Source organism: Palaemon carinicauda, chromosome 1 (genome assembly GCF_036898095.1).
Source record: "Palaemon carinicauda isolate YSFRI2023 chromosome 1, ASM3689809v2, whole genome shotgun sequence".
Taxonomy (NCBI): domain Eukaryota; kingdom Metazoa; phylum Arthropoda; class Malacostraca; order Decapoda; family Palaemonidae; genus Palaemon; species Palaemon carinicauda.
In genome coordinates this window covers 159843490-159856065 of record NC_090725.1, presented here as the reverse complement: position 1 = coordinate 159856065, position 12576 = coordinate 159843490, and the positions used below count along the sequence as shown (strand labels likewise).

Sequence of the window (12576 nt, the reverse complement as noted above, 5' to 3'; positions counted from 1 at the left end):
GGGGCACGTAAGTTCATAACTTCGTATGAGTAGAGAGAGTTCCAGCGAAGAGGAAATGTCCATTCCTTTGAGCCTGAAGGCTAGACTTAAGGCTGAGCGATAGCCTTTCACTGCCGAGACTGAAAGGCGCATTTCTTCTCGCAAATACACGAGAAACTCCGCTAATGCTGGAATAGTGGCATCGAGTGGAGAGATACCCCTTCCACGACACCAACCACAGAAGACTCTCCACTTTGCCTGGTAAACCCCTGCGGATGACTTTTGCAGGTGTCGAGACATCCTTTCCGCAATTTGTTGCGAAAAGCCTCTCTCTGTGAGGAGACGCTGGATAGTCTCCAGGCGTGAAGTCGTAGCGATGCTACGGCTTTGTGGAAGATGTTGGCATGTGGTTGTCTGAGAGCTCGTGTCGAGGAGGAAGTTCTCTCGGGAGTTCTGTCAGGAGCTGCAGAAGGTCCGGAAACCACTCTGCATGATGCCATAGCGGATCTATTAAGGTCATCGAAAGGTTGACCGATATTCTGGTTTTGTTGAGTACCCTTCTCATCAGACAGAGCGGGGAAAGGCGTACACGTCGATGTTGTCCCACCGTTGTTGAAAGGCATCTTGCCAGAGTACCTTGGGGTCCGGGACTGGGGAGCAATACAGCGGGAGCTTGAAATTCAAGGCTGTCGCGAACAGATCCACCGTCAGGGAACCCCACAAAGTCAGGACTTTGTTGGCTACTAGACGATCCAAATACCACTCGGTACTCACTATCTGAGATGCCCTGCTCAGACTGTCGGCGAGCACATTCCTCTTGCCTGGAATGAAGCGAGCTGATAGTGAAATCGAGTGGACTTCGGTCCATCTCAGTATCTCTACTGCAAGATGGGATAGCTGCTCTGAAAAGGTACCTCCCTACTTGTTGATGTAAGCCACTACCGTGGTGTTGTCGCTCATCACCACCACAGAGTGACCCGCCAGGTTTTGTTGGAACTGCTGAAGTGCCAGATACACGGCCTTCATTTCTAGCAGGTTAATGTGGAGGCACTTTTCTAATTCTGACCATAGGCCCGAGGTCCTGTGGTTCAGAACGTGGGACCCCAACCCTTTTTTTGAGGCGTCCAAAAACAACATCAAATCCGGGGGGAGGACGAGAAGATCCACTCCCTTTCGTAGGTTTTCCTCTGTCAACCAATACTGAAGATCCATCCGTTCCGCAGAGCCCATTGGGACCAAGATGTCCAGGGAATCGTAACCTTGATTGCACCGGGACTTGAGTCGCCATTGCAGGGATCTCATCCTGAGGCGACCATTTGGAACTAGACGGGCCAGAGAAGAAAGGTGACCGAGGAGACGTAACCACGATTGGGCTGGGAGTCTTCTCGTCTGAGGAAAGGAACTGCGACCCTCCTCAGCCTTGCTATCCTGTCGTCTGATGGGAAGGCTTTGTGGAGATTGGTGTCCAAGATCATGCCTAGAAATACCAGTCGTTGAGTTGGAAGCAGGGAAGACTTTTCGAGATTTACCATGATCCCTAGATCTTGGCAAAGTCCCAGAAGCTTGTCTCGGTCGTCCAGATAGCGAAGGAGACGGATGCCGATCCTGTGTGCCCACGAAGAAATCAGTGTGAACACCCTGGTGAATACCTGAGGTGCTATGGAGTGAACGAAACACAGCACCTTGAACTGGTAGATCTTGTTGTCTAGGCTGAATCTTAAGTACTTCCTTGAAGACGGATGGACTGGGATCTGGAAGTACGCATCCTTCAGGTCCAGTGTACACATGAAGTCTTATGGTCTCACCGCAAGTCTGACCGTGTCCGCCGTCTCCATGCTGAACAGGGTTTGTTTGACAAACCTGTTCAGGGCTGAGAGGTCGATGACTGGTCTCCAGCCTCCAGACGCCTTCTTTACAAGAAAGAGTCGACTGAAGAAGCCTGGGGAACCGTCGACGACCACCTGGAGAGCGCCCTTCTTTAACATGGTCCGGACTTCTGCCCGTAGGGCTTGGCCCCTTGCCGATCCCATGGCAAAGGAGCTCAACGACACTGGATCTGCTGTCAGGGGAGGTAGAGGTGTTATGAACGCGACGCGATATCCCTGACTGATTACGAAAATCGTCCAGGAATCAGCCCCGAGTTGCTGCCACCTGTCTGCGCAACTTTGAAGGCATCCCCCCACTGGTGGACATGCAGGGGACTGCCGCTCCCTCTAGGATTCTTTCCTCCCCTGGAGGACTTTTTGCCTTTCTTGTCTTTGACAGGAAAGGGCTTCGACACCGTTGCCTTCGCTGCCACAGCCGGTTTCGTTGTCTTGGACGGGCGAGGTTGTTGAGGTGCCGGAGGTTTATAGGGCTTTGATGTAAGAGCCCTATGAAGGAGGGAGTCCTGGTTGGACTTCCTCCACCTCTCGGCTGCCTGTTCCAAGACTTTAGGCTCGAACAGGTTCTTCCCTAGAAGGAAAGAATGTCTGAGCCTGCTGACCTCGACTACTGGGACCTTCACGTGGAACCTCTCTGCCATCGCATCACGACGTTTCAGGATTGAGTTGGCCCACAAGTTCGAGACCCTGGTGGGCCAGAAACTCAATGGTGCGGGTGCCCGAGAGGAGGAAGGTCTCCAGGGCCTTCCTGGTGCTCTCCTTAGACAAATCTTCAGATCGCAACAGGATGCCAAGAGATCCCAGCCAGATGTCAAGCCACGAAGTAGCCTGCATGGCACACTTCGTGACCTTCTCCTGGCTTATGATCTCTGTTGCCGAGAAAGTCACTTGCTGGCTAGAGAGTCTCTCAAGAGGGACTCCCTTGGTAAGCTCTTCCACAGAGTGGTGCAGGGGAAGAGCTAAACAAGCCTCCTCCGTGATCTCGAAGTACCTCCTCTGTTGAACGCGAGGAGGCGGGAGGAGTTTGTTGCCAGCCGTGGAACAGGTGGAGGAGGCGAGCTCAGAGAGCTGGACCTCAACCTTATCCCTGGCACTCTTCACCCCTTGGGACCAGGGCAAAGCTGCACTGGCCTTAGCGGGTTTCTGAGTGCCAAAGACTCGGTCCAAGACCGTGTCCTTGACCTCGCGAGAAGGAATCTCAGGATCGGGAATCCTGTTGAGATGCCTCATCAGGGTCAGGACTTGCCAGAAGGCATGTTCTGACTCTTGTGGCTCCCCTCCTGGAGAACTGGCAGCGAAGTCTCCCGTCCCCAAAGGCTCTTCTTGGGGGGACACGTAGACGTTCTCCGCGGGTCTTGTAGGTTCTGGACGGATCCTTGAGGATGACTTGGGGGACTGTCTTGGAATCCTTGGGTTCCCTCCTGGGAGGAATACAGTACTCCAACAACGATGTCTGAGGGCTCTTCTCTACTCCAACCTGGGACGATTCTCCAGCACGAGGAGGGGTTTCTCCCAATGGTGCGATGGGAGAACGCCTCATCCCATAAGACTCCCCTGAGGACGGAAAATGCTCGTCCACGGGAGAGGGAGAAAACGTCTGGGGGGGAGAGGGAGCCTTCTCAAGGATGTCCGAGGAGCCAGCTTGACCCTCGGAGAAGTTACCACGGTTTCTACTCCTCTCTTTCTTTTTAGTGGGGTCGGAGCCGCCATAGTTTTGAGACCCATCTCAGCGAAGGCAGGTTTGACAGCCTGCACGACAGCTCTGATGAGGGATCCAAACCATGGCTGCTTACTGACAGCAGCGCTGTCAGACTCCCTCTAAAGGGAAGGGGATCGGGCGATCCTTTGGAGTACAGTGAACCCTCGCTACTTCGCGGTTCGACCATCGCGGATTCACCACTTCGCGGGTTTTTTCCATAACCCATATATATATACATATCGCGGATTTTCCGGAAATTTCGAAAATACCGCGAAATCTGAAGACCCCCAAATACGATATTTCGTTACCTGTAATTCCATTAATACTGTAATTAGTAATATCTGCTCTTACTGATTGTTCATTGCATTACATATGACATGTAATTAAGCACAGAAAGAAATAAAACACGAAAAGAGAATGTGATCATACGATAATTCAGTACTGTATACAGTACGTAGTAAAATTAAATCGAACATGAAACGCAAATCAGATGCAGTCATACCATATTAGAATGGTGTAAGGCTGCTGTTGGCTACTACTGTACTACAAATGTAATGGATGTGCTTCTTTTCCATGAATCTTTTGTATGTATACGTACGTAGTACTGCATCCAATAATATTCTTTGTTGCAAAAATCACATTTCGAATAAGCGTATGAGAGAGAGAGAGAGAGAGAGAGAGAGAGAGAGAGAGAGAGAGAGAGAGACACATCCTACAAAAGAATAAAATAGCATATGTAAAGCTATTATTATTACTGTATTGTTATTATTATCATTATTGTTGTTGTTGTTAATAAAATTATTATTGTTATCATTATTATCATTATTATTATTATTATTACTGTATTATTATCATACGATAATTCAGTACTGTATACAGTACGTAGTAAAATTAAATCGAACATGAAACACAAATCAGATGCAGTCATATCATATTAGAATGGTGTAAGGCTGCTGATGGCTACTACTGTACTACAAATGTAATGGATGTTTTTCTTTTCCATGAATCTTTTGTATGTATACGTACGTAGTACTGCATCCAATAATATTCTTTGTTGCAAAAATCACATTTCGAATAAGCGTACGAGAGAGAGAGAGAGAGAGAGAGAGAGAGAGAGAGAGAGAGAGAGAGAGAGAGAGAGAAAGAGAGAGAGAAAGAGAGAGAGAGAGAGAGAGAGAGAGAGGGAGACACACACATCCTACAAAAGAATAAAATAGCATATGTAAAGCTATTATTATTATTGTTATTATTATTATTATTGTTGTTGTTGTTAATAAAATTATTATTGTTATTATAATTATCATTATTATTATTATTATTACTGTATTATTATCATTACTTATTATTATTATTATTAATACTATACGTACAGTATACGCGGGGTATCTTGTACTTTGAGTTGGTAACCTACGCATCATATAAGACGGGTTGTGATTGGTTCAAGCGCTGATAGATGACGAATCAGAACTCAAGTTTTGTTATCTAGCCTGTGATTGGTGTTTTGCCCGCATCTCCAGCTTCCAACCTCTGTTCGCGGCCACTTTCTCTTATGCCGTATCGCTGAGTAGACGTTCTTAAGTTTGTGAAGTTTAATCTGTGCTGTGTGCGACTGTTTTAAGTTGAACTTTTTGTTGAACTTTCTGTTAAATCCTACTGTACAATGCCTCCCAAGCGTTCTGCTTCTACTAAGGCTGGTAGTGAGCCTAAACGCCACCGAAGGATAATGACGATTGCTGAGACGGTGACGCTTCTCGATATGTTAAAAGACGGTAGAAGCTACGCGGCCGCAGCGCGCCATTTTGGAATCAACTAATCCACTGTTCGCTATATCAAGAAGGACGAGGCGAACATTAGAAAGACGGCTGCAATCACCTTTAGCAGATCAGCAAAGCGAGTCGTTACAACGCGTAATAAAACGATCGTACGCATGGAAGGTGCTTTAGCTGTGTGGATTGCCGACTGTCGGAAGAAGAACATAGCCTTGGATACGAACACCATCCGAACAAAGGCTTTGAGCTTGTATGAGAATTTTGCTGCAAAGGAACCTCAAGACGACGACGGCAACGATGGTGAAGAAGATGATGATGCAGATGAACCTCAACCAGGGACATCCACTGATTCCCAGCCTCAGAAACAATGTTTTTCCGCCAGCAAAGGATGGTTCGCGAAGTTTCAGAAACGCTTCGCCCTGAAAAGCGTTTCCCTGCATGGCGAGGCTGCTTCGGCTGACACTGCCGCTGCTGAAACTTACGTGAACCAGATGTTCAAGAATATTATCGCCGAAGGTGGATACAAGCCGGAACAAGTGTTTAATATGGATGAGACCGGCTTGTTTTGGAAGAGAATGCCGTCGCGAACTTTCCTGTTCAAAGAGGAAGCCAAAGCCTCTGGCTTTAAAGCATTCAAGGATCGCGTTACCCTCGTGATGTGTGGCAATGCTGCTGGATTTTTGCTAAAGCCGGGGCTTATTTATAAGTCGAAAAATCCTCGCGCTTTGAAAAATAAGAATAAGAATCTCCTTCCCGTGTACTAGATGCATAATCCAAAAGCATGGATTACAAAGATGCTGACCTCCAACTGGTTCCACCAGTGTTTCATCCCGCAAGTCAATGAATATCTCGTAGAGAAGGGCTTGCCATTCAAGATCTTTCTCCTTATGGATAACGCTGGTAGACACGCAACTGACTGTCGCGTGAGGGCATTCAGGTTGAGTTCCTGCCACCCAACACCACGTCATTAATTCAACCGATGGACCAGGGGATTATCAGGGCGTTCAAGGCCCTCTACACGAAGAATACCTTGGCGGACCTCGTTGCGTGTGTGGATGCTGCCCAAGAGGATGAGGATGGAGATTTTAACTTGAAGGCGTACTGGCGGCAGTACACCATAGCCACGTGCCTGAGGAATATTCAGAAGGCACTTCAAGAGATGAAACCTGCAACTGTGAATGCGAGCTGGAAGAAGTTGTGGCCCGAGATTGTTTACGACGACGAGGGATTTACTCCGTCGGAAATCCAACACTCTGCAATACGCAAATCTGTGCAGTTGGCTGCCATAATTGGAGGTGACGGGTTTGGCGACATGACGACTGAAGACGTCGACGAGTTGTTGGACTGCCATTCCCAGCCCCTAACTGACGCAGACCTAGAAGACCTGACGAAATCAGCAAGCGAAGAAGAGAGTGAAACCCAGGAAGAGACCCAAGAAAATGTCGAAGAAACGGGCTTAACACTAGAACGGCTTGCCAAGGTCTGCAACCATATAAAGGAGGTGAAAGAAATGTTGCAAGAGTGGGACGAGGATATGGTTCGGTCTATGCAATTCTCCAACAAGGTCGATGACATCATGACTCCCTACAGGATGCTCTTAGATCGAAAAAAGAAGCAGCGGCAACAACTTCCGATCACAATGTTCTTCCAGCCTCGCAAAAAAGAGCCAGTTCCTCCTGCTACTATGCCTTCGGAAGAAATTGAAGAAGTTGAAGAGGTGTCCCAGGAAAAGACACCTCCGTCTGAAGAGACGTAAAATACATCATTGGCTGCACAGTAGAAGACATCATCAGCTTCATCATCATCATTTCTACTGTGCAGCAAATTCATCGCCATCATCATTCAAGTTTTTCTTGAACTTCTTTCGTGGTGAGTACAGTAACAATCTTTATTTTTTACTTTAATATTCTAACATTTCAATATTTGTGCCTGTTTTATAGTTTAGTACTGTATGCATTAAGTTAAAGGGAAGGTTTTAAAAGTCTACATGTTGTAACCTATCATATTTTTTTTGTTTAAAATTTACATTTACGTACGTAAAACAATCTCTCTCTCTCTCTCTCTCTCTCTCTCTCTCTCTCTCTCTCTCTCTCTCTCTCTCTCTCTCTCTCTCTCTCTCTCTCTCGTAAATTGATTTATTTTTGTTTAAAATTTACATTTACAGTATGTACGTAAAACAATCTATCTCTCTCTCTCTCTCTCTCACTCACTCTCTCTCTCTCTCTCTCGTAAATCGTTTTCCTGCTTTGCTACGTACAATATGTACTGTACAGTACTGTATGATTTTATATAGATACGGTAAATTATATTTGTAAGGTAACATATTTTGTAAATGCTTTTACTGTAAATACTGTACTGTATCATTATTTATCACTTTCATCATGCGCGTTAAATGCCTTGTTTGTTCTGAGCGTGGTTGTTTACTGAGCGTACATAAAGAAAAACATTTCATTTGCAAGTCCTAAGAAAAATTAAGTAAAACATTGGTAATAACAAAATCAACATACTGTATAATCAATATAATCGATGCAAAAACTAACCTATACATATATGTGTACACTAAATGAGTTTGTTTCTTCATTATGATCAGAGATGAACGTAAACAAAACATTGGTTGCCATTTTTTATCGTGCTTTTTAGGTGTTTAGGAAACGCATGATATAAAATCACCTTTAATATTTGTGCCTGTTTTAGTTTAGGGTGCTGTAGTACATGCATTAAGTGTTCTGTACATTAAAGGGTAGTTTGTTAACAGTACTACGTACAAGGGAAGGTTTTAAAAGTCCGAATATATATGTTAAATAAATAGGTAAATATGATGTCACTACTTCGCGGATTTTCACCTATCGCGGCCGGGTCTGGAACCTATCTACCGCGATAAACGAGGGTTCACTGACACGACTACTGGACCTGCCTGGAAGGAAAGGGAAGAAGAGGAAGGTTGGTTCCTGGACCCATCTGGTAATTTTCCTCCCTCCTGCGAGCGCGCTGGTCTGCGCTTGCGGGGGGGGGGGGGGGGGGGGAACGTGAGGATGACCTGGCTGCTCTTGTTTCTGTACGCTCACGCGGTGGCTTTCGCGGTAGCTCACGTTGTGCCTCCCGATGAGAAACGCGCTTGGGATCGCGCGATAGTACTCTACTAGGATCGCACTCGGACGATGATGGCGGGCGCGCAGGGATGATGGCGAGGGCGCACGGGCGAGAGTTGGCGCGCAGGCGAGCGATGGCGCGCAGGCGAGCGATGGCGCGTAGGGCATGTAGGCAAGCGACTGCACACTGGTGAGGGTGCGCGCGGGCGCGCTGGCGAGCGATGGCGCGCGCGGGCGCGCTGGCGAGCGATGGCGCGCGCGGGCGCTCAGGAGATCGATGGCGGGCAGTTGCGCGATCTGGAGAAGCAGGAAGCGCAGGCGGGAGTGCAAGCGTTTGCACGCGCGATGGAGATTGTTCGCGAGCGCGTGGGCGCGCAGGATCTCGGCGAGCTCTAGGCGAGCTCCCACACGCAGGGGTGTTACCCCTAGCGCGTGGGCGTGCAGGAGGGCGCGCAGGAGGGCGCACAGCAGGAACTGGTGTCTGCGCGCGATGGCGCATAGACGATGGCTGACGAGCTGGCGGGGTCCTATGGCGCGTAGGCGAATGCTGAAGAGAAGGAGAAACTCGGTTCTTCTTTCTTGCGCCCAGATCCGGAGATCGTGGGCGGGCAGGCGAACGATGGCGTACAGGCGAACGCTGGCGCGCAGGTGAAGAGCGCTGGCGAGCAGGAAATCGTGGGCGCATAGGAGATCGTGGGCGCGCAATTGTACGCTGGCAAGGAGAAGATTGCTGGCGAGCAGGAGAGAGCTGGCGCGCAGGTGAGCGCTGACGAACAGGAGAGCGCTTGCGAGCAGGAGAGCGATGGCGAGTAGTCTCAGCTGTAGAAGGTCTCTGGGGCGTTGTCTCCGAGGATGAAGTTCTGAGCAGAAAGGACTTCACTGCAGGCGAGCATATGCGCGCAAGCGCGTAGGAGAACGTTGGAGCGCAGGGGATACCTGGCGCTTAAGGGACTTGCTCACATTGTGAGAAAGCCACTTTTGCCCCGAAGGGACCGGTGCCCGTTGGATAACGGGATGCGTGGCCACCCAAAGAGCGTCAGCAGCCAGGAACGGAGACGGCAGGTCCGAAGGTTTGGCAGGCGAAGGAGAACAATCAGCAGAGAGGTCCAAGGATGTAACTGCAACTGTCGGTGCACAGCGAGGAGGATCCTCTGCGGGGGACTGCGACGGAGAAGAGCCGAAGAGGCGCCTCCTAACTCCATTGTGAGGAGAAGGAAGGCCTCTACGGCGAAGAGGAGGGCGAGCCTTCCGACGGATACGTCCTCTGGGGGCGGCAAGCAGACCATCGTCAGTCCTCCGAAGAGGAGTCTCTGTCAGTGAACTCCCCCAAAGGGGAGAATCACCTGCAGGAGAGACCGTTGGACTCGGCTCCTCCCTCGAAGGATGTTTGGAGGGAGAAACTAAGCCTTCAGCTGCATCGGGAACCAAGGCAGGGGTTTGACCTAACTCGTCGGAGGCCCCTGCCACAACAACGTCGACGATAGACAGAGGGTCAACCTCTGCTACCGCCGGCGACTGTTTGACAGCAGCCCCCAACTTGATTATGTCAAACAGGGCTTCCCTGGAGGGGGAGCCCTTAAGCCCCAAGGAAGCCCAAAGCTGCAACAAATCATCATTAGCAACAGTGTTAATAGATAAATCCTTCCCCGGGGGAGGAGGAGGAGCTGCCTCGCTATGGGAGGCACCTCCCTCTCGCGAACCCCGAGGTCGGTCAACAAAAGAACGGCCTACGCTACCACTCGACGGCCTCTCGGAAGAGACCGATCGAGCGGGAGCTTCGGAGAAAGTTCGGGCTTCGGAAGAAGAGTCCTTGGAATTTTCTTTCTTCAAGGAAACCCTTGAAGGAGAAAGATCCCTTTTGGACTTCTTCTTTCGACGCCGGGAAAATCTCTCCCACTGGGAGGTAGACCACTCCCTACACTCACTACACACTTTGTCTCTATCACACCGTTGGTCCCTGCAGAACGGACATAAGGTGTGAGGGTCCGTTTCAACCGCCGACATATATGTACCACAAGGGCGGTCAGGTAATCCAGGGCACTTCCGCATAATGGTAGAGGCCAACTTCCAAGCACACACTGCAAAGAAAAAGCAAAAAAGATTAAGGTTGTCAATAAGCGAGGGTGGGAGCAGACACGTCTGTTCATCACCCGAGCCAAAAGCAAAGTGAGCTACTCACTGGTATGTGAGGGGGGGGGGGGGGGGGGCTTAGCTAGCTACCCCTCCCCTACCCCCTCGCCAACTAGCGAGGGGGTAGTAAACCCTCGTTAAAAATCTAATGGCTCGTCATTTCAGCTACGCCGAAAGTAATACCCTAATTAAATAGCGTGGTTTGTATTTTAGTTACAGAACAAACAAAGATCAAAGGCTGTCATATAAGCGAGGGTGGGAGCAGACACGTCTGATCGTCACCCGAGCCAAAAGCAAAGTGAGCTAATCACAGGTGTGTGAGGGGAGGAGGGGTAGCAAGCTACCCCTCCCTACCCCCTCACTAACTAGCGAGGGGTTAGTAAACCCTCGTTAAAATGCTAATGGCTCGTCATTTCAGCTACGCCGAAAGTAATACCCATATTAAATAGCGTGGTTTGTATTTCAGTTACGGAACAAACCAAAGTATAACTCCTAATAAATAGCATGGTTTGTATTCCAGTTACGGAACAAGTCATATTTAAATGAATCTTAATCATAAAACTCAATCTTGTCCCTTACTTACCCCCTTTATCTAGTCCCATTTTGACTGCTGCACTGTTATGGTACTACAATGAAGATCTATGCTTGTAGGGATAGCAGTCTTCAAAATTCAAATCTACAAAAATATCTGAAAGAACAAATACATAAAAATTAGAGGAGATATTCTCCATTAAAAATCCTTTGGTATCTAAGATACTAAATAAATTGCAACAAAACAACAGCACTTCACAAAAAGAGTTAACAACGGCAGTATAGTGTACTTTAAAAAAAAACCTAACAGTATTACACTACATGCATCATGTTTAGACAAAAGCAAGGAGCTCCAGAAGATTTACCTTTATTTTGTGCTGAATAATAATAATAATAATAATAATAATAATAATAATAATAATAATAATAATGAACCAAATGCTCTGTTTTCATTACAGTTCCAGTTTTTGAAGTTTTAACTGTATCCCAAGCTTTCCACATTGTTTCCAATTCAAATCTGTCACCTGATCCTGAGTTATAGAAACTCAAGTGTCCGGTGTATCGGAGTGTTGATTTCACTTGGACTTCAGCTGCAGAAGGTCTCTGGGGCGTTGTCTCCGAGGATGAAGTTCTGAGCAGAGAGGACTTCACCGCAGGGATCTTATCCTGAGGTGGCCGTTTGGAACTAGACAGATAAGAGAGGTTAGATGGCCTAACAGACTCAACCAATGAGAGACCGGAAGGACTTCTTTTCTGAGGAAGGGCGTGGCCACTTCCCTCGGTCTGTGTACTCTTTCGTCTGATGGGAAGACTTTCTCTTGGACGGTGTCTATTATCATATCGAGGTATACCAGCCTTTGTGAAAGTTTCAGTAATGACTCCTCCTGATTTATCAGGATCCCCAGATCATGACAAAACTCAAGAAGCATGTCTGGGTGACGAAGAAGGGTTGTCTCCAAGTCTGCTAGGATCAGCCAGTCGTCCAGATATCTGAGAAGACAGATGCCGTTCCTGTGAGCCCAAGATGACACTAGGGCAAACACTCTGGTCAACACCTGAGGAGCTGTCGCGTGACCGAAGCATAGAACCTTGAACTGTTATGTCTTTTCCTCGTGTATGAATCTTAGATACTTCCTTGAAGACGAATGGATTAGGATCTGGAATTATGCGTAATTCAGATCCACTGTGCACATGAAGTCCCTTGGACAAACCGCTTGAATGACCATGCCTGCCGTCTTCCATTCTGAACTGAGTCTGTTGCACAAACTTGTTCAAAGGAGAGAGATCGATAACTGTTCTCCAGCCTCCAGTCAACTTTTTCACCTGAAAAATTTAACTGTAGAAGCCTGGGAACCCGTCCGCAACCTCTTGGAGAGCGCCCTTCTGCAGCATGGTCTGGACTTCGGGCCTGATGGCCAGATCTTTCGTGGATCCCTTTGCATAGAAGCATAGATGCACTGAATCCCGAGTCAGAGGAGTGAGAGAGTGAATGAACG

General features: G+C 48.1%; 1 protein-coding gene across 5 annotated transcripts in view; it reads right to left on the bottom strand.

Moving 5' to 3' along the window:
• The window catches only part of Ugalt (UDP-galactose transporter), a 319869-nt gene that overhangs the window by 260652 nt on the left and 46641 nt on the right, over positions 1–12576 (bottom strand). For all 5 annotated transcript variants that reach the window (XM_068386151.1, XM_068386146.1, XM_068386161.1 and 2 more), the window contains exon 2: positions 11133–11237. In XM_068386151.1, the coding sequence (XP_068242252.1) occupies positions 11133–11151 (19 nt within the window). In that variant the 5' untranslated portion in view covers positions 11152–11237. The remainder of the gene's footprint in view (positions 1–11132; positions 11238–12576) is intronic.